Source organism: Trypanosoma theileri (assembly GCF_002087225.1).
Source record: "Trypanosoma theileri isolate Edinburgh chromosome Unknown TM35_Tth_39_V1, whole genome shotgun sequence".
In the NCBI taxonomy this organism is placed as follows: Eukaryota; Euglenozoa; class Kinetoplastea; order Trypanosomatida; family Trypanosomatidae; genus Trypanosoma; species Trypanosoma theileri.
The window spans coordinates 54,620-75,303 of record NW_021639881.1 but is presented as its reverse complement, the minus strand read 5'-3'; the positions used below and the strand labels follow the sequence as shown (position 1 = coordinate 75,303).

At 45.9% G+C, this 20,684-nt stretch overlaps 14 protein-coding genes across 14 annotated transcripts; 9 read left to right on the top strand and 5 right to left on the bottom strand.

The window, feature by feature from the left end:
* Position 1: 1 nt before the first annotated feature.
* Positions 2-376, top strand: TM35_000391310 (uncharacterized protein; the record flags this gene model as incomplete). Its single annotated transcript, XM_029029647.1, has 1 exon — positions 2-376. A coding segment is annotated over one exon (375 nt), but the record flags the coding sequence as incomplete, so codon positions are not given.
* Positions 377-508: 132 nt separating this feature from the next.
* On the top strand, positions 509-874 carry TM35_000391300 (uncharacterized protein; the record flags this gene model as incomplete). The annotated part of the gene is made up of 1 exon (XM_029029646.1): positions 509-874. One exon carries the CDS (start codon positions 509-511, stop codon positions 872-874), a length of 366 nt encoding a protein of 121 aa, XP_028879022.1.
* A 2,220-nt stretch (positions 875-3,094) lies between these two features.
* Positions 3,095-3,418, top strand: TM35_000391290 (uncharacterized protein; the record flags this gene model as incomplete). The annotated part of the gene is made up of 1 exon (XM_029029645.1): positions 3,095-3,418. The coding sequence occupies one exon, from the start codon at positions 3,095-3,097 to the stop codon at positions 3,416-3,418; it is 324 nt and encodes a 107-aa protein (XP_028879021.1).
* An 831-nt stretch (positions 3,419-4,249) lies between these two features.
* On the bottom strand, positions 4,250-4,564 carry TM35_000391280 (uncharacterized protein; the record flags this gene model as incomplete). The annotated part of the gene is made up of 1 exon (XM_029029644.1): positions 4,250-4,564. The coding sequence occupies one exon, from the start codon at positions 4,562-4,564 to the stop codon at positions 4,250-4,252; it is 315 nt and encodes a 104-aa protein (XP_028879020.1).
* A 267-nt stretch (positions 4,565-4,831) lies between these two features.
* TM35_000391270 (uncharacterized protein) lies at positions 4,832-5,170 on the bottom strand (the record flags this gene model as incomplete). Its single annotated transcript, XM_029029643.1, has 1 exon — positions 4,832-5,170. The coding sequence occupies one exon, from the start codon at positions 5,168-5,170 to the stop codon at positions 4,832-4,834; it is 339 nt and encodes a 112-aa protein (XP_028879019.1).
* A 37-nt stretch (positions 5,171-5,207) lies between these two features.
* Positions 5,208-5,519, bottom strand: TM35_000391260 (uncharacterized protein; the record flags this gene model as incomplete). Its single annotated transcript, XM_029029642.1, has 1 exon — positions 5,208-5,519. The coding sequence occupies one exon, from the start codon at positions 5,517-5,519 to the stop codon at positions 5,208-5,210; it is 312 nt and encodes a 103-aa protein (XP_028879018.1).
* A 2,168-nt stretch (positions 5,520-7,687) lies between these two features.
* TM35_000391250 (uncharacterized protein) lies at positions 7,688-8,326 on the top strand (the record flags this gene model as incomplete). Its single annotated transcript, XM_029029641.1, has 1 exon — positions 7,688-8,326. The coding sequence occupies one exon, from the start codon at positions 7,688-7,690 to the stop codon at positions 8,324-8,326; it is 639 nt and encodes a 212-aa protein (XP_028879017.1).
* Positions 8,327-8,657: 331 nt separating this feature from the next.
* On the top strand, positions 8,658-8,972 carry TM35_000391240 (uncharacterized protein; the record flags this gene model as incomplete). Its single annotated transcript, XM_029029640.1, has 1 exon — positions 8,658-8,972. One exon carries the CDS (start codon positions 8,658-8,660, stop codon positions 8,970-8,972), a length of 315 nt encoding a protein of 104 aa, XP_028879016.1.
* A 145-nt stretch (positions 8,973-9,117) lies between these two features.
* Positions 9,118-9,504, bottom strand: TM35_000391230 (uncharacterized protein; the record flags this gene model as incomplete). Its single annotated transcript, XM_029029639.1, has 1 exon — positions 9,118-9,504. One exon carries the CDS (start codon positions 9,502-9,504, stop codon positions 9,118-9,120), a length of 387 nt encoding a protein of 128 aa, XP_028879015.1.
* Positions 9,505-12,504: 3,000 nt separating this feature from the next.
* On the bottom strand, positions 12,505-12,870 carry TM35_000391220 (uncharacterized protein; the record flags this gene model as incomplete). The annotated part of the gene is made up of 1 exon (XM_029029638.1): positions 12,505-12,870. The coding sequence occupies one exon, from the start codon at positions 12,868-12,870 to the stop codon at positions 12,505-12,507; it is 366 nt and encodes a 121-aa protein (XP_028879014.1).
* Positions 12,871-14,985: 2,115 nt separating this feature from the next.
* On the top strand, positions 14,986-16,272 carry TM35_000391210 (stress-induced protein sti1; the record flags this gene model as incomplete). The annotated part of the gene is made up of 1 exon (XM_029029637.1): positions 14,986-16,272. One exon carries the CDS (start codon positions 14,986-14,988, stop codon positions 16,270-16,272), a length of 1,287 nt encoding a protein of 428 aa, XP_028879013.1.
* Positions 16,273-16,571: 299 nt separating this feature from the next.
* On the top strand, positions 16,572-17,114 carry TM35_000391200 (ARP2/3 complex subunit; the record flags this gene model as incomplete). The annotated part of the gene is made up of 1 exon (XM_029029636.1): positions 16,572-17,114. The coding sequence occupies one exon, from the start codon at positions 16,572-16,574 to the stop codon at positions 17,112-17,114; it is 543 nt and encodes a 180-aa protein (XP_028879012.1).
* Positions 17,115-17,330: 216 nt separating this feature from the next.
* TM35_000391190 (uncharacterized protein) lies at positions 17,331-18,518 on the top strand (the record flags this gene model as incomplete). Its single annotated transcript, XM_029029635.1, has 1 exon — positions 17,331-18,518. One exon carries the CDS (start codon positions 17,331-17,333, stop codon positions 18,516-18,518), a length of 1,188 nt encoding a protein of 395 aa, XP_028879011.1.
* Positions 18,519-18,889: 371 nt separating this feature from the next.
* Positions 18,890-20,305, top strand: TM35_000391180 (gamma-glutamyl phosphate reductase-like protein; the record flags this gene model as incomplete). Its single annotated transcript, XM_029029634.1, has 1 exon — positions 18,890-20,305. One exon carries the CDS (start codon positions 18,890-18,892, stop codon positions 20,303-20,305), a length of 1,416 nt encoding a protein of 471 aa, XP_028879010.1.
* Between the last annotated feature and the right edge of the window lie 379 nt (positions 20,306-20,684).

Here is a 20,684-nt window from a genome sequence, read left to right as displayed (position 1 = left end):
GCGGTCTCCTTCTCTTCGTTTTCCATTTTTTCGCCTGCAAGAAAAGGTGAAAAAATGTTCCTTTAGAGAGACCATGAAACACGAGAAGCCGCGAGCAAAGAAAAATATTTTCCCCACCCCATTCGTCCCCGCACATTTCCGCGAATTATATCCGTGCCGCCTGCCTTTTGGCGGGTGCAAGATATTAGCTCGCCCTTTCTTTTTCTGCAATCAAAGAGGCGGCTCCGAACCACCCACGATCGGCGGGGCGATTGTGGCGAAACCCCTCAGGGGAAGAGGGCGCCACAAAACCCCCAGAAGGGTTCCCCCACCACCCGTCCTTGACGATGGATCGGCCACGTGTTGCGATGCCGAGGTTAGGCATTTGAATTCATGAAGGGAAACCAAAGGCAACCAAGAAATGATAGAGGGGGCCGCGCCCCAAACGACCATATTTTATTGGGACGGGGGTGGTCTAAAGAAAAAAACCAAGTCGAAAAATTAATTTTGATAACATAAATTCTCAAGAATGACATTTATAGACAACGTTTGGCGATCGAAACGCCGTGGCAAGGCCCAATGCTTCGCATTCCTCGGGGAAGCCGTGGGCAGGCAGCGTCCCTTTCTAGAGAATTTGCGGTTGTTAAGCCGCAAACGTCGCGCAGCACTGGGGTCAGCCACATCGCGCCGAGACAATATTTTTATTCGAGAGGCCCCTGTTTTGCGTACCAGCCTGCCATCAGCAGTAGTTTCTTCTACATATTTTACCCTTGCGCGAACGCTTGCGGGAAGGGGCGAAGATTCAAGATATGGTAACAACTATATCCTTTTGTGGTGGAAATTTGCTTTACCCGCTGGGGAAACTCAGAGAGAGAATTCAAATTGCTTGCCCTAGAACCTATGAAATTCTTGTAAACCCCCTTACCATTCACAGACTGCGTGCAAAGCGGCAACACAAAAACAGGAAGAAGATTCGAGAATAATAACAATAATAATAATAATAATAATAATAAGAAGAAGAAGAAGAAGAAGAATAATAATAATAATAACATATGCAGCTGTTGGCGGTCGCAACGTTAGGATAGAATCCTTACAGATGCGAAGGTGAAAGAAAGTGTGCGCCCACTGCGAATAAATGAAAAAAAAGGTTAAAAGAGTGATAATCCACCGGGTCACTTTCAAAGCTGCCTTGGAGTGGCGCATGGAAAAATTTTGACGTTGTTCAACTTGAAGTTATCATTTTTCCTGGCTAATCACCCTGAAGAAATACAGGACAGTTTCCCTTGCATAATAAAATCGGGAGAACTTGTGGAGTTCATACAGCTTATCATGAGCTAAAAATGTAGTCCGGAAATCCTTCATACAAATACCAGGGCTCTTGCAGATTACCCGGAAATAATACAACCGCAGTTTGTGACACCACCTGATTTGAGAATCAATCTATGAATCGACGACGACATCACCATTAGTCTATTGCAATTAATCACTGGTAAATGGACCAAACAAATGACGTACAATATGCTGCAGTAAAGGAGCGCACGAGGGAAAACGAAGATAAACGTAAAACAATATGAGTTTATAAATGTAAAATTCAAATCACGGGAATCAGAGAGTATGCCCAAGAGAAAAGACAATGCAACATTTAAGTGAAGCGGCATCTCTTCAGATATCTTTGATTGAAGAAATAGAAAGCATAGCCTCCCACATGATCTATGCAGCGAGTGTGCATGAGAAATCCTTCTTTCCATACTATTTTCCTTAATCTTATGAAAAGATAAATGTTACATTTTTATAAAAGGTTTCTAGCTCTTTAAGATTGGATAGGTTCATTGGTACATGAGTTGAAAGTGGGGCAGAAATGGCTGCGGAATTATTTGGGCAATGGGCCTACCCAACCTTCGAAAATGGTAGTTACCAGGTTCCACCGCGTTGGTAAGGAATGCACCCGTGGACGGAACGGGAGCGTTGTTACTCAGTAGCATGAAAAGCATTTTGGCATCAGGTGGCGCATGGAAACGAGTGACCCACATGATTCCTCAAACGGAGACTCTGCACCGTTCTTTTAACCATACTAACATTTCGACGGAAATATGTCGCTTCATTACACAACTTCTTTCATAACACTACAATTATGAATACAATAGAAAATGTCAACGCGCATTCAGAGCGTCTAGATGGTAAGCTATCAGTTTCTGACAAAGTTTTCCAAAACGATAGGGGACTGGCAATGTGACTTTATGTGGTTTACGGGAACAATCCGGCTCATGAAATTTCGGGACGGGAGATGATTTAAAAGACTAACATTTCAAGAGCGACGTGGGGTCTTGTTTAAAAAGTACTTTCAACACAACCTTTTCAGAAAGTAATACAAACACCTTATAATAATGGGAAGGTACTGAGGCCCATTGTGCTTTATTATTGTTGGTTTTTTCCATGCTGCCCTTAGGCAGAAACCTATCAATTTCTTTTCGTTTTTTCTTCGTTGTAGTAAGGATAAGTAAGACTTAGAATATTCTGGGCCGGAGCCGTGCAGCCAAAGCGTTTGTCAAGGGAGGGGGGCGGTGCAGGGCGGGTCGCCAGAAAAAAAAATTACCTAATGGCAGATGCCCCGGCCTTTAGAAAGGGATGGAAATAAATACTAGCCGCGCCGTCCCATGTCATGTGTTCCATTGGTTTTCCACTCTTCCCTGGGAAAGCGGAAATGTAGAGATCACATTTGCATTTACCCTTCTTGGCGACTTCCACCCTTGTGTCTTTATACAATTTGCTGGGTTTTTTTTAATATTTTCGTCCTGTTTTCGATTACCATAGGCAAACTGCAGCAACATATCTACCTGCTCTGCTGGCGTGTGTTGCCAAATATGTTCTCAGGAAACGCCATCGCGAACGTGGGTTGCCCCCATCTTCGGCTAGTGCTCGCTGCAATCGGCCAAAATGAACGCTTGTGTTAATCCTTAATTTTGTTTCTTCGGCTTCATCAATAAAAGTGGGCTTTGTTGATTTCTTGATTCTGCTTATGCACCCAAATGGTTGGAGTTATGTCTTCGCAGAACGGTCTCGGCATTAAACGCTGCAAGTTCTTCATTTCTGACCCTTGTGTTTGGCTACCGTTGTTATGTCAGTTCGGTGGAATGCATGGCTTTTTGGCATGGGGTTCCAACATTGCAGCCTATTCCCGCGCTCGTTCTTTCCACGCCGCTCTGCAGGAATGCAAATTGAAAATATGACGCCTCTTTCCTTTTTCTGTGTGGAAGAAAATGTGAGCAAATTCTACGAAGAATACAATTTCCCGCCCCAACTGCAGAGTATTTGGGGCTTCGGGCGGCGATGGCCAACCTCCAAAAGCAGCGGCCTTTGTTCTCATTTTTTTTTTTTTTTTGAATTGGTGAAAGGGGTTGTCACCAACTGCCTTGGAGCCTTCCAAAGCGCCACAACTTAACCCCCGCAGCTGTATCCCTACCTTCCGGCGCTTGGACCCGTTGTAACGGCTTCGTCCCGGTAGGTGCTCGCGATGACCGCCGCTGAAGGGAAGGCGCCGAGGCAAACCAAACCGCCTGACACATTTAAAGCCTATAATTGGAAAAAGAACGATTTTTTTTTATGCGTATGGACCCCTTTATTGTTTTAGAGGGCGTTCGTTTTTAAGGCTTTCGGAGAAGTCAATATCAAATAATAGAGGGCGGCCGCCAGAGGAACAACATGACCGGCGGCGCCGTTAAAAGCCGTATGCCGCGAAGAACATGTTTTCTGAGTTGCGCAGAATACTTTTCACTGAACGTTCAGAGTGGAAGCAAGATCTCCTGAGGGAATTGTTTCTTGATGTTGCCCTTTCTTGGGATCCAAAAGCCCCACAGTTATCCAATCCCTCTGGTGTAATGTGGGGTCCTTTTCTCGGGCACGCCCTTTGGAGAATTGGCCGTTGAAATTGCAAAAGGGGGACCATGCATTTATTTTCCCCGGTTTGGCCAAACCCGTTGGGGACGCGAGTGGGTGGGTGGTGGGGGGCAAAAAAAATAACTGCGCAACCATGCCCTGGCTTGAAATCCTGGGCCTCGCGAAACGCCCCGGGGAATTTTTTATTGTGCTTCTTAAAAGCCGCCTTTCGGAAAATAACACCTTACGAAACGGACGGGACTTAAAAAAGGATTGTCCAGCCTTTTTCTTGGCTTGTTTTTAAGCTTTTTTTTTGTTGGGGGATGGCTTCGGCGAAACTCTTGAGTTTTCAGATGTCGCGCCATTTGCTTGGAAAGCGGGTTGCCGACTTACAACTCTACACCCCTTCTGTTTTGCATTTCGGAGACGAGGCGCAACACTCCTTCTCCACCGACACTTCCGTAAAACATTGTTTTTTCCACTCCGAGGCAAAACCATGGTCGACTCGCGAGGTACCTTCTATGGCTGCCGTTCCTGGAGCTTGGAGGCTTATTTCGAAATTACCAAAAAAGAAGGCGTAGGGAATGTTGTAGGTCCTATTTAGCGTATTCTGGACGGGCGTTCGGCCACGGTGAACCGCGGAATTTCTGGTACCGAACCTGACACGGAAATGCCGCATCGTGGAGACTTTTTTTTTTTTTTTTAAACCCATTATGATCGCAAACTCCCGCGATGAGACTTTAGAAGGAAAATTGCGGGACCAGTGCTGAAGGCGTCCATCCGTTTTGAGGCTATTGGGTGTGACCGGAATGCCCCCGCCATTCGAAGTCCATGAACCCCCAACGCATTCAGCAGGCACTGCTGCGAATGGTCTGTGGGCTCGGGGCCTGGCCACGAAAGGCAAAAGTAGTACAAGTGCGACCTTTATGGGGAGAAATATTCCCCGAAGCCTTCTTTTTGTAGTTTTCTCTTTCCTTTTTTACCACTTCCCGAGTGCTGAGGGTGATCGCTCTCCAAAAGAATCTTTAAATTGCTGCTTCTGAAAGGGGTCTTCGGGCAGGAAGGCAACTTGGATCTCTTTCACGTTTTTTGGGGTGTTCAAAGGTTTTCTGCGGGGTGGGGGTGGGATTGATTCCCCGTTCCCACCGGCAGCGCTTACAACCGCCTCAAAAGCCCGCGGGGGCAACCCCTTCCGTGCTTTATATGGATTTTTCTTTGCCTTTCTGCGAACAGCATCCTCGTCCAGGGCCTGACCCGCGGAGGTGCGGTGAAGATGCCCGCGAACCCGGCCCACAAAATCGCCAGACGCACGGGGCATTTGGGATTGGCATCCGCCGCCGCGGCATTTTCGCGCGCTATTGAAATTCCGTTTGCATTGGGGACGTTTTTTTTTTTTTTTTTTGGCTGCGGTACCCCCTTGGCGGGCGGCGGCCCGCCCACCCAATAACGCGAGGGCCTTGAAGGTGCCACGCCATTTGGGGCATCCAGCCTTTGTTTTTTGCTAAAGGGGGTGGGAAAGTTTGTGCCACGGTTTTCGGGGCAGGGGGCATTCTCCGATGTTGGAAAGGGTTTGCGACTGCCACCGGCGGGGTAGAGCCAACAACGCCGAGGATTGCCCCAATTTTTGCCGAAACACCCCCACCCCACGCACGACGCCGTGCAGCCATTTCCCCTCAGGGGTTGTGCCAGCCTCTTTTTTTCGTTTTGGCGCCCCTTCCCTTGGGCCGCCCTTTTCGTGCCAAAGGGGAATGCGGAGGAAGGCTGGGATTTATGACGCCGCCGGGGGGCAAACGCGCCGTTCCATCATTCCAAAAAATTCTGGGTTCTCTCGGTGGCTTGGGCCTTTCGGGAAAAACAAGAGGGTCGGGCAAAAGAAACCTCGCAAAAATAATCCCCGCCTCCCTGCGGTGGAAAGTTGGTTCGCCCACTTCCGGCAATCGGGCGTTGGCAAACCGCCACCCGAACCTAAAAAGGACGACTGGCGAAAGATAAATTCCCGGCAGCGAAAAAGAGGGGAAAAAAAAACAACTTCTCTTGTTTTAGAAACGGGCCCCGAGGAAGCATACAGGCCCCGCGTCTTGGCTATTGTGGGTCTTTTTTTTTTAGTTTGGGAGGCTTCAGGGGTTTCGCGGGGCCCAGCCATTGGGAGGTCCAGGTTTGTATCCGAAGCGCGCCGCCATTTGGCAAACGGGGCCGGCGATCAGATGGCGCAGCCGCCCCACCGCCCACCAAGTAGCGCACCCGGGGGCGCATCACCCTTGCTAAAAGAGTTCCGGCGGTGCCGCTCGAGCCCGCTTAAGGGAGCCAAGCGGCCCCACCCGCCGCCATTCCAAAGGAATGTGATTGGAGCGGAAATTTCCCTTTCCGAGGCATGTGGGCTGCATCTTGGCGCCTTTGATGCGTTTTCGCGGGTGGTGTTGCCGCATTGCCAGGTCTGAAATGGCACGTGGAACGGAAACGCTTGTTTCGGAGAAGGGGTGCCGTTGACCTTAACTTAGGAACGCGGGGGGAAATGTGTGGTTCCCTTTTGGGTGGTTGCGCAACGGTCTCGTCCGAATGCCGGGTGTGTGCTCCAGGTTCTTCTGCCCTGATTCTGTGGTGCGGGCTTCTCTACAAAATGGCTGCGCCTTTCCCAACTCTGCATAACTGTAAGGGCCGCCCTCCCCCAGGAACGGCGCAATTTCAGGATACAAATCTAACCTATCATTTGCTCTGAAGAGGTCGTGGTCTCGCAACGATTACAAAAATTACCCGATATGCAGCACAAAGCCCCCCTTATGAGGTAGGAAGGCCGCATTTCACAGCCCCCTTAAGTATGTGAACGCTATCCCTGGAATAAAGATCCAAATCCCATGGCCCTCTCCTTTGGTTTTCCGAATGCCCAGGGGACCCACCGGTAGCCGACCGTCTTGGTCACCACCGCCGCGCCCAGTTTCCAATACAAGGTAACCCATTGCCTTTGTCAAAATTTCTGCTTTCCATCTCTCTGGAGGGGAATGAATTGAAGCGGCTAGTTCATAGATCTTGGGGTGGGGTTCGGTGATTGTTGAGTATGTTTGGGGGCAATATGTGCCTGGTTCTTGGCCAATTGCCCGTGTATATTTCTCTTCAAGATGAAAAGCTTTCTGATTAACCGACAGTTTCGCATGAGCAAACAGGTTCTGGCATCTTGGAACTCTGGAATTGCATTTTGCTTTAACCGATAACTTCCACCTGCCTGTTGTGCATCGAAAGGTTCGTAAGAATAATGCAATGTCGATTCTCTTTCTCGTCACGCGCCGCCCGTTCCGTAAGCGCAGCCAACTGCACATCCTCGAACGTCATGGAAAACCGCGGGGTAAACGGTGTTTGGAAAAAAAAATTTTTTCGGGTCCCTTGTGGAAGCAAAAATTGACCTGCGCCCTTTACCAAAGTAAATTATTAATCTCCCTTTGACAAGAGCTAAAACAACATCTATGTGATCTATATGATGCGGGCTCTGTGATAAGTGAAAATCGAAAGAAGGTGCCACTTGAAAAGTATGTCATACAAAGGTTGAAAATGCCCTTATTCTTCTGGTTCGCTTCGCTTCTGATAATGGGTAAGTTCCAAGTGATAATAATCATTCTTTTGAATAAGATTCTTCTAACAGTTCCATTAAAGAAGTTATACTTTACCAGAATCTTTATCATGACGAATTTGGAAACGTTTTTTTTTTTTTTTTTTAGACTACCCAAACATGGGAAGGCCAAACGATTTCTTTCCCTTTTCCATCTACCGCCTAAAAAAATAATGAGCGAAGAGCGCACCAGATAAGTTTGGTTAAACCTTTTTGCGAAATGGGTGGCCGTAAGGGATGTTGTTGTGCCACTGCGTTTCGGCCTTGTGCGTTGCCATGTGGACGGTCCCTCCGCCTTCTGGGATGAAAGGCAAAACTTTCCACATGGGGTTAAGGAATAGACCCCTGTATGAAGAAAAAGGGGAAGGCAGCAAGCCCTTTTTATGTCCAACTTCCAAGACCCACGTTGCCAAAGCTGCGGCTGAAACGGAGAAACCACGCAGAAAACCACTCCCCCGGCCGTTTCATATCAAATTAAGAAAAAACAAGCTTGCAGCCCGAGGGATTCGAAAAAACGGAAAACGCCAGAAAGCCCAGAGGGCAGGGAATAAATATTCTTGCCGACTTTTTCGGCCACGCCATGCGATAACATGTTTTCTGGGGCTCCCTTTAATTTGCAGAGGCAAACGCGCCACGAAATTTAAAAGCGCGAACCATATCGCCCATGGCTTTGTCTGGGGGGTGGGCGTTGGGTTTTCGCCGCGCCGACCCAAAGGAGCTTTACCCGCGCCAACGCCCGCCGAAAAAAAAAAAAAAAAAAAACCAACCCTGCAATGCACGCCAAGGTTCAAAACAGCAGAGGTCCCGGTTCGCTCTGTGGAAACGTGCTTTTTGCTACGGAAATTTCATCTGGCGGTGCGGTGTCCCAACGGGTGACGCGCACAGAATTGTGCAAAAGAGGCGGGAGAACGTTTTTCACGGCAAAAAGCGGAAAATCACTGACGGGGTTCTATCTTGAAAAAGAAGCATGTGGCTACAAAAAAGCGAAAGGACTTCTACGGCAGATATGTGTAAATAGTTTTTGCCCCGTCTCGTTTTATTCCCTGGCGGGAATGTGCGCGACCCAAAGGGGTAAGCGCATTCATGCACGACCCCCGTCCGGAGAATAGCTTGCGCGGAACCCCGTGGTAGTGAAACCCGCCCTTGACCTCCAAAACGTTTTCTTCGCCCACAATCAGCCGGCCCTTGCGGCCCGTCCCTCGGAAAAATGCGCCTGCGGCACCCGCATCCAGCGCAAATCCCTATCGATATCGTTATTCTCGAGCGTGGCAACTTCCACGGTCGACGCTCGAAGCACCAGAACTCAAACACCGCCTTGGCAACGCCAACTCGCGTTTTAGGGAGCTATTCTGGCCCGCCACTTTGCTTTTATAGAGGTGGGGCGCCGGCGTTTCAAGGCGCCCAGCGGGATCTTGAGGCGTGCTGGCAGCCATTCCGCGCTGCAAGTACGGTGCCGCACGGTTTTTTTCCACAGGGTGGTTCGCAACCAGCGCGCCGGCTTAAGCGGACCTGCTTCCTATAAGCTAAGTGGTCATCACTTTAATTTCTGGAATTGTTCAATTATTCTCTGGATTTTCGTTTCGTATTTGCAGATTCGTTTGCTGCTTATTGGAACCATTTGGTTGTTGTGAGCGAAATTAACCTCCAAGGAGTGACAACATTTGGTTTCAGACTTTAAGCCGGCAGTCGTCCTGTTGCAATGCTCCTTGCCATTTTGCCAAAACCACGCTCATAATGGATAACCTTGGTTTTGTTCCCATAATACGGATATTATCCATCGGCTCTTCCAAAGGCAATTTCTTTGCGGTTCTCCTCTTAGACTTCACGCCCCGAAACTTCTTCCACAAATGCCGAGGTTGCGGCTCTGAAGGATTGCTTAACTCACACTCTGCTTCTTTTTTTTTTCGTAATGGCGGTGATTCCGCAGTAGAATTATCGACAACCACCGCGTCAAATGAGACACTTGGTGCTAGGAGGCGACGTTGCTTAGAAAACGAAGGGGCTCCATATCCGACCAAGACGCAGACCCACCCAACGCCATCGTTAAATAACATAAAATATTACCCTATAGCGCTTCTGCTTGGCAAGGGCCATGCCTTATTAATTTCTAAGGATGTGCCATCTAACAGTTGGAATTTTTAAATGAGTTTCTCTTCGAATACGGAAAAAAAAAATAGCACAGATGAACTTCTGTCTAAGATCAAAACGTTCATTTTTATCCAGATCTCTTGCAGAATAATCTCAGCCTTACTCCTACCATAAAAGAAAACAAGAAAGAAAAGAAATCCCTGTATTTAAATTCCATATAAAATTCGAACCCTCTCTTTTATCTAAAAAATAAAATCTGAAATTTTCCAAAACGTTATATTTTTAATGCAACCTGAGAACTGACGAAATGGAAGTGCTGAGAAGCCCCTCTTAGCCCGCCTCCCGTTCGGGGCGGAGAGGGTTGGGTGGGCTTTTCAGAAACTTACTTTTGACAGGCTGTTAGGAATAAAAAGAAAAGAAATTTTCCATACTTTTGACCCATACAAGTAAAATATCTACTACCGTAAGACTCGATCATTCTTATCGCAAGCTTACAAAAAAAAAAAAATCATTTTTGTTGGGAATGGGTCTGTAATTTTTTATCTTGGGTGCCTCTGGAAGCATCAAACGTGTGAAAAACTAAGAAAAAACGTATTCATCTAACCAAAAGAGAATCGATCTGATATCAGGCACCGCAACGTATACTTGATGTAAGACGATTGTGATTTCTTCTCTCGGCGACGTCAGGCGCATTTTCCGTTGTTATCGGGCTATTTTGCTATCTTCCCTGGGTCCTTTTTCCCTTTATGCGGGGGATTCTATCGCCCCACAAACCGGTAGGGATAATTTGTTGCGTCAATTTCACCACCGATGAAATCTTCGAAAGAAAGGATGTGTGGTGGTCAAGATGCGGCACTGCATTATGAAGGAGATACAATTGGCCCTTATGCCTTGTGAATTGGGGAATCGCATGAGGATTCTTTAGTGTGAATGTCGACCGACTCAACCCCGTACCGCAACGTACCTCTCTTGATTGAATGGGTTGTTTCTCTGTAAGAATTCAAAATACATTCCACTTTGCTGGCCATAAGGTTGGTGGGATGCTTCTTGTACCTGAAAATAAACGACAATGGTGACAATACCAAATGCACCGCTGATGCCCAACGGGGATCCGTTTTTTCCGTATTAAGAGCCGCCGCCCAATACAGTATCAAAGCCCCTCCCCCAATCTTCAGAATTTACCCTTTTTTCAGATTGTTAATCTGCGCTGGACGAATTTTCGCGATGCACGACAAACAGAAAACTTTTTTTCCTTCAAATATGAGGATGACCAAATAAATCGGCATCGTGTGCTTGGCCGCCCTCCCCATATGCGCTGCGCTCCGAGGTATTGGCGAGTACTGTAATTTCATCCCCGGGACCCCGCCCTTGCAGAAAGAAAAAAAAAAAACCACTGCAATTTCCTCGTTCATGCGCCCACGGTGGGCTTAGTTAAAGGTTGTAAAGTTATACACGAACGAGAATCTTTATCTCCATTCCAATGCCGCCCAATACCCCGGGCCATAGCATTTGCTTTCGTCATGTGTTCCTCTCTAAAGGTAGATGTCGACAAAGTCCGTAACCACAAGTGATCCTTTTTGCGGAGAAAGTGGTTTGCCCATCCGCTGGTCGCGTTATGCGGCACGTGTGGGTGATTAAAGTTGGTATAAAAGTGGTTGCTGTAGTAGAACAGGAGGTGTGTTGCATGAAGGGGCCGCTTAGTGCAGCGATTTCTTCTTTCAGATGCTGTGACTTGTTAAGGGTGTTGTAATGTGGCCCGTTATACTTCGTTTAACAGATTTCATATGTATGATTCCCTGGTGACCCAACCGTTTGCCGTGTTAGCAACGATAAATACTTGGAAGGATTTCTTGTGCAGCGAACGGAGCGCGGAAAACAATTAAACAGTCAAAGGTATCTTTTGGCTGTAGATACCCTTTTCGCGAATAACCATGCCCCTTCCACAAATTTAACTCCAGGGATGAGCGTTCAACATTATGGGATTGTTGGATCCATTCGTTCGCGAAATAGATATCGAACTCCAACCTAACGATCATTTTGCTTCGAAATTACCAGGGTTATAATTGCCACTCTCCTCCCCGATTCGGAAAAAAAAAGCATTTTAGCCTCTGGTAGCGTTACTTTTACTGGCAGAGGTGAAGGGTAGAATTGCCACCGGGTACTTCCTACAGAATTTATCCATCGGGCTGCCGCCATCGATTGCTTCTGAGGTGCATTATTGCAATGCTCCTGGCGCCCTCGTTGCTTCAACGGTGCCACCCGCCCCCTGATGGTCCTACAAATGCGGATGCAAAACCCCACGATCCCAACTCCTTCTTCTTTTATTGCTTGAAAGTGGGAGGTTACTGTTAAACCTGTGCGTCGCTCTGTCGGGTAAACATCTAGCTTCGCCCTTTAGCCTGGACGACGCCGGGGTGCGTTATGGCGTTGTTGTTTCACCCAAAGTTCAAAAGGTGTGCAATTTCTCTTGTTATTCAGTGGCGTTTATTGGTTTAATTCATATTTGGCATATCTCTTTATGTGGAGCGCGTCGTCTGTAGCAAAAGTCTATTTTTAACGGCAGGGAGAGGGGTTTTCCTGAATATACACCACAGCTGCGGTCAATCGAGGGTGCGCCGAACCATATCCTTGGCATGTTTGGAAGGTTTGACCGTAGACCTCTCTTCGATAAAGAAAGAGTGACTTCCTTAATTTGTTCGCAGATCTCGTGTTGCGCAATGGCATCTGCATCGACAATGGTTTGTTCGTATTCCTTAAGCCCACGAGGGTGCTATCTCAAGGGTGCGGCCGCCAACAGCTGCATATGTTATTCTTCTTCTTCTTTTTCTTCTTCTTCTTCTTCTTCTTATTATTATTATTATTATTATTATTATTGTTATTATTCTCGAATCTTCTTCCTGTTTTTGTGTTGCCGCTTTGCACGCAGTCTGTGAATGGTAAGGGGGTTTACAAGAATTTCATAGGTTCTAGGGCAAGCAATTTGAATTCTCTCTCTGAGTTTCCCCAGCGGGTAAAGCAAATTTCCACCACAAAAGGATATAGTTGTTACCATATATTGAATCTTCACCCCTTCCCGCAAGCGTTCGCGCAAGGGTAAAATATGTAGAAGAAACTACTGCTGATGGCAGGCTGGTACGCAAAACAGGGGCCTCTCGAATAAAAATATTGTCTCGGCGCGATGTGGCTGACCCCAGTGCTGCGCGACGTTTGCGGCTTAACAACCGCAAATTCTCTAGAAAGGGACGCTGCCTGCCCACGGCTTCCCCGAGGAATGCGAAGCATTGGGCCTTGCCACGGCGTTTCGATCGCCAAACGTTGTCTATAAATGTCATTCTTGAGAATTTATGTTATCAAAATTAATTTTTCGACTTGGTTTTTTTCTTTAGACCACCCCCGTCCCAATAAAATATGGTCGTTTGGGGCGCGGCCCCCTCTATCATTTCTTGGTTGCCTTTGGTTTCCCTTCATGAATTCAAATGCCTAACCTCGGCATCGCAATACTTGACTAGGTAGTTATCCAGGGTCCTCCTTTTTAATTTGGCTACTCCTGCATGTGTGCTGGCCGATTCTGCAATTTAGGGAACTGGACATCTCGATTTTTTTTCCCCATCAATTCTCATCCGCCAATTGCGCTTTGGTGCATTGACGAAGGTGATGCGTTATTGACAATTTGCTAAAGGAATGATCGAGGCTTACTTTAATAAAAATCAAATGGTGTACGGAATTTTATATTGATTATAATTTTTTCTTTTTCACCCTTGCGCTTTCTTGTGCGTAAGTTTCTGAAAAAAGTAATTTTTAAGCAAGGCAAAATGTTAAGTATAAACCATCCTTCTTACTGAAAAGCAGGGTGGTGGATGAGCGCGATGGAGTTCACAGATTTTGTTCCCCTTAACGGCCCTACGGCGTTTTGCTTTTGAGTTTCCTTCAGAAGAAACCCTGCATTTAAGTTATCGCCCAGGCGGTTTGTTCGAGCTCGAAAAGGCATGCTTTTGGTAAAAATAGGCCTCAACATATTCATGAATCGGGGGGCCTGGGGCCCATTCCTCGGTAGGCTAAGTTTCGCCGAAGAATGCAGATTTTCCACACGCTTTTGGGGAGGCACAAGCGCGCATCGCTTCCGAACGGGGGTCTTTTGAAGAGAAAGAACCTTGATCACACCGCCAACCGTTTGGTAACTTCAAAACGAATGTGACGCCAAGCCTTTCGGACGATTGCCCGGCCTCAAAACCGACGGGCCGGGGCAACAAAATCCCGGAGGCCCCCCCCCCCCTGCCAGGAATCCGGAAAGAAGCTTCCCACAAGACCCTTTCCCCCACCCAAACGCGGCAGCGCCAAAAGCGATGGGAGGGGTGGGTTGGGGCGGGGGCTGAAAAGGGGGAAAAAAGGCTTGCGTTGGGGCGCGCGGGCTTTCCCCCGGCCTTTTGATTCCTGCCCGGGGCCCCAGCGTGTGGGAAGGGCCCCCGGTGGAGAATCTTCTCCCCCTCGCCCCCGCGGCCCTGGCGTCTTGTTCCTTTGGCGCCCCGAGGTTGGTAAAAAAAACGAAAAAAGAATAAAAGGAGAGGGGGGTGGGGTGGTCGGGAATGGGGTTGGTTTCCGTTTCGCTTCGCCTTTCCTTTAATCCCCCCGCGGGGCGCGGGGCAAAAAACTTTCCTTCGCCGTCCGCTCTGGGGAGGCCTTCGGGATGGCCCCCTCCACCCTCCCTCCCTCCCGACGCCGGGGAACCGCCCACCGCTGAAAGCGGGGGATCGCCAGTTTTTTTTTCTTCTTCGTGGCGTCTTTTTTTATTGGTTCTTGCTGGCCGTGGGTTGGGGTGCGGGGCGGGGCGGTTTCAAAAGACATATTTGAGGCCGGCGTGCGCGTTAATGCTCGGGAAGCTTTTCTAACGGGCTCTGTTATTTGTAGCTGCGCTTGGGCTCTGTGATCGTTCCTGAAGATAATGTCACCTGTACGGATTTTCTATGAGAACTCTCTGTATTAGTATTAGAATCTATTACCTTTTTTTAGTACTCTGCGTTGCGTCGGAGTGATGAATAGGAAATTTGTTTAATTTTTTTTTTCTTCTTTGTGAGTTGTCGAGATCAGGTCTCATGTGGTCCATGTTTCATTTATATATGAGACTTACTTCCTTTTTTTTTCTTTCGTTGGGATTACCAAATGCAGATTGTGAAGAAATACGAGAAAAATCCGCGTCACTTTTTTCTGTTATTGACAACTTTTTTACAGCGCGTGAGGTTCTCTTTCTACCCTGGGTCATTTCCTCCCATTTTCTCGTCTCCAGTACAAAAAAAAAAAAGGATTTTAATCTTCTTTTCTTTGATTTCCTTATGATACAGTTGTTTTTCTATATGTCACAACCCATAAAAATTGGTTTTATTTGCTTTATTATTTTTGGATTTATATTTTCCCGCTTTTTGTTTACTTTTGAAGTTGTTGATAAAGGTTGAATGACCACTCTCTCGGACGAGCGCCTGGCGTTCATGCGTCAGCTTGGTATCACTGAAGAAGATGTGTTGGATCCTTTTCTTATTACTTCTGAAAGTGATAAAAATAACAAGTCTCCGGAAAATGATCTAGGTTGTGGGGCCGTTCGTGAAGGGTCACGAGGTTCTGCAGCTTGTAAGACCTCAAAGGGAGAGTTTCAGGGCGCCCAAGTCCCAGAATATCAGTCGAAAGTCTCTCATAAAGGAAGAGTTTCACATCAAAGTGTCAATAGATATGCGGGCTGCAAGGAGGTTTCACCTGAAAAGTTGAAGGTTGATGGTAATCGGGCCTTTGAAGATGGGCGGTATCGTGAGGCACTGAATTGCTACACTGAGGCTATAGAAATCCTTCTTGGAATGGGAGACTATCAACTGAAGGGAGATAGCTATCGTAAGGCTGAAGGTGTTGGTGTTGTCGAACCCAGGTTCAGCCAGAGTGATCCAATAATTGTTTTGCTTGCCGCATTATTCAGTAATCGATCGGCTTGTTATATTCAAGCAGCGAAACAAATAGGGACAGCAGAGGCTCTTGAAAGTGCCATACGAGATGCTGATCGTGCAGTTGAACTTCGACCAGCATGGTTTAAGGGTTACTCTCGTCAAGGTGACGCATTCTTTAAAATGAAAAAGTACGCTCAGGCCGCTGAAGCATATGAGATGGCGTTACAACTTGATCCTGGAAATAACAATCTTCTTTTGTCTGTGCGGGAGGCTAGGGAGCGTAGTGCAGATGAAACTCGCAATCACATACGAGCTGCCAAAAAACATGCGGCACCTACATCTACTAAAGTAAATGCTGCTTCAGATGCAATCGCCTCAGTAGCGATGTTTGCATCTAAAGATGTCTCTTTCAAGGAAACTCCTTCTGGGAGACGAAATAGTGGGCAGCTCAAGACTACTGCACGCCAACTATGGAATGAGTTTAAACATGAAGTGGAAGCCTCCGTCCATCAACCCACAGGTGATGATTATCGACGAGAACAACTGCGATTGTATCGGGAACAGAAGGAACGAGATAGAAATGGATTTGTGCCGGTACCCTCTAGTGGACACCGAAAGAATGATGATTCGTTTATAAAAGAAACCCAAAGTGAAGAAGTTTTGCCTGATGGTACTGGGCCAGTTAAGGGGACTTTTCCCAGAAAGGAGAGACCAGACTACGTACCGGAAGAGTATTCATCAGATGCTGCTGCAGCATACCAACAACGACTTCTTGAGGAATATAGGCGGAAGAAAGCAAAACAACTGTAAGTTTTTTTTTCTTATACCGTCTTCTATGTAATAAAGATGCAACGAAATGATTGGATTTGCCTTCCTTTACTACCCTTCGTTATTCGAAGGTATGCAATGTTACCAGAGAATATCTCTAAAAAGAAAAACAATAGATAGTACGAAAACAAAAGAAAAACACACTTTGACTGTTTTGCTTTCATGCATCTTTTTCCCTTCTTATATCCATGTATTCTTATAATTCCTTTTTTTTTTGAATTTCTTTTGACGACGTTTTTTTTTTTTTTTTTATATATTGTTAGGAATATTAGGCTGGTCCAATGGCAACAGCATACCTACCGTATTATGATTGTATTAAGTGCACTCTTCAGGCTGCTCTTTGTATCGGGAACTATCCATCACGCACTGTTGAGCGTCACAACAAGCCTGAAATTGAGCTGCTTGATTTCTCAGAAGGTACCACTAAGCCCTCTTCAACGGAACTTCTTCTTAATCCCATTCGGATTGCGCGATCAGAGCAAGAAAGTTGTCTTATTGAAAGTAGCATAAACAGCACACGTGTTTCTGTTTCATTTTTAAAAAGTGACGCTCTAGCAGAGCTTATAGCCCGAAAGTACGTCAGTTTTTTGGCTCAACGAGCCAAACAATTTTGTATACTACGGAAAAAACCGATCCCAGGGTATGATATCAGTTTCTTGATAACTCACGATGAAGTTGAAACCATGCATAGGAATAAGATTATTCAGTTTATCATCACCTTTTTGATGGATATCGATGCAGACATTGCTGCTATGAAGTTAAACGCAAATCAACGGGCTCGACGAGCGGCGATGGAGTTTTTTCTTACCTTGAACTTTGCGTAATTATCAACTACACTACTATGCTGTACTCAGTCATTTATTTTTATGTCTTATTATATGAAGGGAAATGTAAGAAAAACATATACTATCTTTTTTTTTTCTGATTTATTTTGATCTTCTGGTTAGTATATATATTAGGAAAGCTCTCAATCCGTTTTATGAGTGGGAGGAACTTTTATTTTCAATAGAGTGTGACTAATAAAAACAACAACTAAGAGTATGGTGTCAGCGCGAAAGGTGGCAGAGCTATCAACTGTATCAACGTGCAACTGTCTTCTTGCAGATTGTTCTACAGTTTATGGAAATAAGGTTGACTTTATTGCTGGTTGCTACGAACTTATTTTAGATTCTGATGGATCTGTTGATATGGGATACCGTGGGTCTGTCAATGGATATGCATTGGAACATGAAAATACGAATAAATATTCACTAAATAAAGTGACATCCACTACGACAGATTCTGTAACAGATATTTTACCTGGTATATTCGATCTAACTTGTTGCTCTGATGGAGTTCACTTGATGACGAGTTGCACAGACGGTGCCGTACGCCTCTTTGGGTTTGAAGAAGGATTTTTAAAAGAATCCGTCTATCCCGTGCATAACACAATGCTCACTAGTTGTAGCCCTTTTTACCTCTCAGGTGGCGAGATGGTAACCAAAGCCAAATGGCTTTGTACCGCTCATCAAGGGGCAGTTCTTGTTTACGATGCAATTACAATGAACGTTGTTTGTAATTTGGAGGGTCATGATTACGATGCATGGTGTTCAGCTACAATTGATACTGAAATATCACTTTCTGGGGGTGATGATGGTTTACTGAAGTGGTGGGATTTGCGAAGTGATAGCAAAGCCATCAGAAAGATGCAATTTGGCGCTGGTGTTGTCTCTATAGCTCCTGTTACTGAAGGCGGGGTTGCCACCACACTCTCTTTGGTTGGATCGTACGATGAGCATTTATATATTGTAGACTCAAGATTACCGAAGGAGCCGTTGACTTCTATCAATCTTGGTGGTGGTGTATGGCGCTGTTCACGGCAATTATTTCGTGAAGGACTTCCCTCGGAGTCTAAAACTTCTATGGAACACTACGGCTGGGTACACCCATCTAACGTATTAGCCATCCCTGTCATGCAGCGAGGGGTGGCATTGGTGAGTTATAACATTAACGCATCGGAAGAAAATATGACTACGCTATTGGGATATCTTCACAACGAAAAAAATCACTCAGAAGAAGATGGTTTGCCTGAGAATGCTCTTTTTTACGACTCTGCCGTTCTTCATCGAGGGTTCACGTGTGACACCAACACAGATATACATGATGACACTGCTACCGTGGTCACCTGTGACTTTTATAATAAAAAGGTTGCCTTGTGGAATGTTGAGGGGATTCTTCCTCCCGCTTAACACAGGAAAGGTAAATAAAACATAAAGGGGAGGAAACCGTATAAACACATACACACACACACACACACACACACACACACACAAGGGAAGCAGGTATCATTAAAAAGGGATGGAATATAAGAGGTACGTGACTGATCCGTCCAAGTTTTAAAATCAAAGGAGAAATTTCCAAACTGTCAATTATATATATATATATATATATATATATATATTCTCATTGAGCCTTATTCGTATTAATTTTTATTTTTATTTTCTTGCTTTGTTTTCCTACATCATTGTGGGTTTGTAGAACCTCTGTGATTCATATTTTTTAAAACTAGGCTAATAGAAAAAAAAAAAGGTAGACGACACGAGAGGTTGTGTTTCCTCAAATGCGTTGTACTTTTCTTTGGAGAACACAAAGTGTTTTGCGTGGCGTACGAGCGGCTACTGAGGTTAAAAGCGTGCTCAGATCTTTGCCATATGAGCGGAGACTGGGCTTCTTGCGTGCACTTCATAGTGATGTCTTAAATCATGAAGAACAAATTATGGCAGCGAATCGTTTAGACTGTAGTGCGTTCGCACAACAACAACATAATGTCGTCTCACCACGCCCTTCGTTTGGTAAAAGTTCATCATCTTTCTCTGTTGACGAGAGTATTAAAAATAAATGGTGCGAACCTTCGTACAATAGTACTCATAGTGAAGATCGCACGGAGCTATCACCATTGCGTATCAAGAAACTCTTGGCGGGGATAGAGGGTCTAATGCGTTTTCCTGATCCAATCAGTACGTCCTCTACGGATGTTAAAATAACACAGGAAACATGTTCATCTTGTCAACTCGCTGTACAAGATGTGCCTGTGCCACTGGGTGTTGTAGGTGTTCTCTCACGTTACCGTCCAAGGATGACGTTAGATGCTGTGGCGATGTGCATTCAGTCCGGTAACGCTGTTATCATTGACGGAGGTGCTTCAGTTATGAATACTAACGGAGCAATAATGGCAAGTGTACGGCGTGCATTGATAGCTGCTGACATTCCTGTTGCTGCAGTCGTTTTTGTGGAAGCGAATGAGACGGAAAACGATGTTACAGCTGAGTGGTTACAAGCTTCTGATTCTGTTGACCTCGGTATTGTTTGTGGAAATAGCAAACTCTACCACTACGCATGTCAGCGAGCAGCAATACCCCTCATTAGGGCATCTGGTCGTGCCTGTAGCCTGTATGTGGATAAAAGTGCCGACTACGAAACAGCGCTACGGGTTGTGTTGAATGCTAAGTTTCAGCGACCCAACGCTACCAACGCCGTAAACACACTCATACTACACGAATCGTATCCTCGCATTCAGGAACTGCTACATACACTTAATTCACAAGGAGTTTTATTGCTGGGTGACACGGCAGCTAAGAAACTAGCATCTTCTTGTATTGACATATTAGCATCGGAGGAGGTATACAATGGCCTTACGGAGGGATTAGCGGACTTTCATCGTGTACTCTGCGTAAAGGTGGTACGCGATCTGCGTTCTGCTATATACTTTCTCGATCTCTTTGGGTCAGGACAGTCCGATGGCATCATCGCAACAGACGAGAGTGCTATTCGTGAGTATTGCGATCTAGTGGACACTGCGGTGGTGCTCGTTAATGCTTCCACACGACTTTCTAGCGGAACGGCACTTGGACGTGGCGCAGATCTTGCAATTGCGACATCAAAGGTGCACGCGCGAGGTCCCTTGACACTTGCCGTATTGACAACAAAAAAGATTGTGGTACGTTCCATGAACCCTGAGGGTGCATTGCGTCAATAGAAAAGTAGACGGGAGGGACAAAAGTAGGTAAGGGGAGAGAAAATAGAAAAGAGGAAAATACAGACTCCATCTTTTTTCTCTCTCTCTCTCCCGCTGTATGTGTGTATGTATATGTATATGTATTTTTTTTTCTTGGGGGTATACAGGTGGAGGTTTTCACTCTACACTTCATTTTTTTTTTTTTTATTATGATGGGTTTTGAGAACAAAGGAATTCCAATGGGGCACATTTATCCTTTCTTGTACTGCATGTGACCGCTCTTTAACTGATCGGTTGCTCTAATTGTTTTTGTTTTTATTTCTCTTGATAGTCCCCTCTCACTTTTTTTTTTCTTCGTTTGAAGAAACCTCACCCTCCCCCCTCAAAAAAAAAAAAAAAA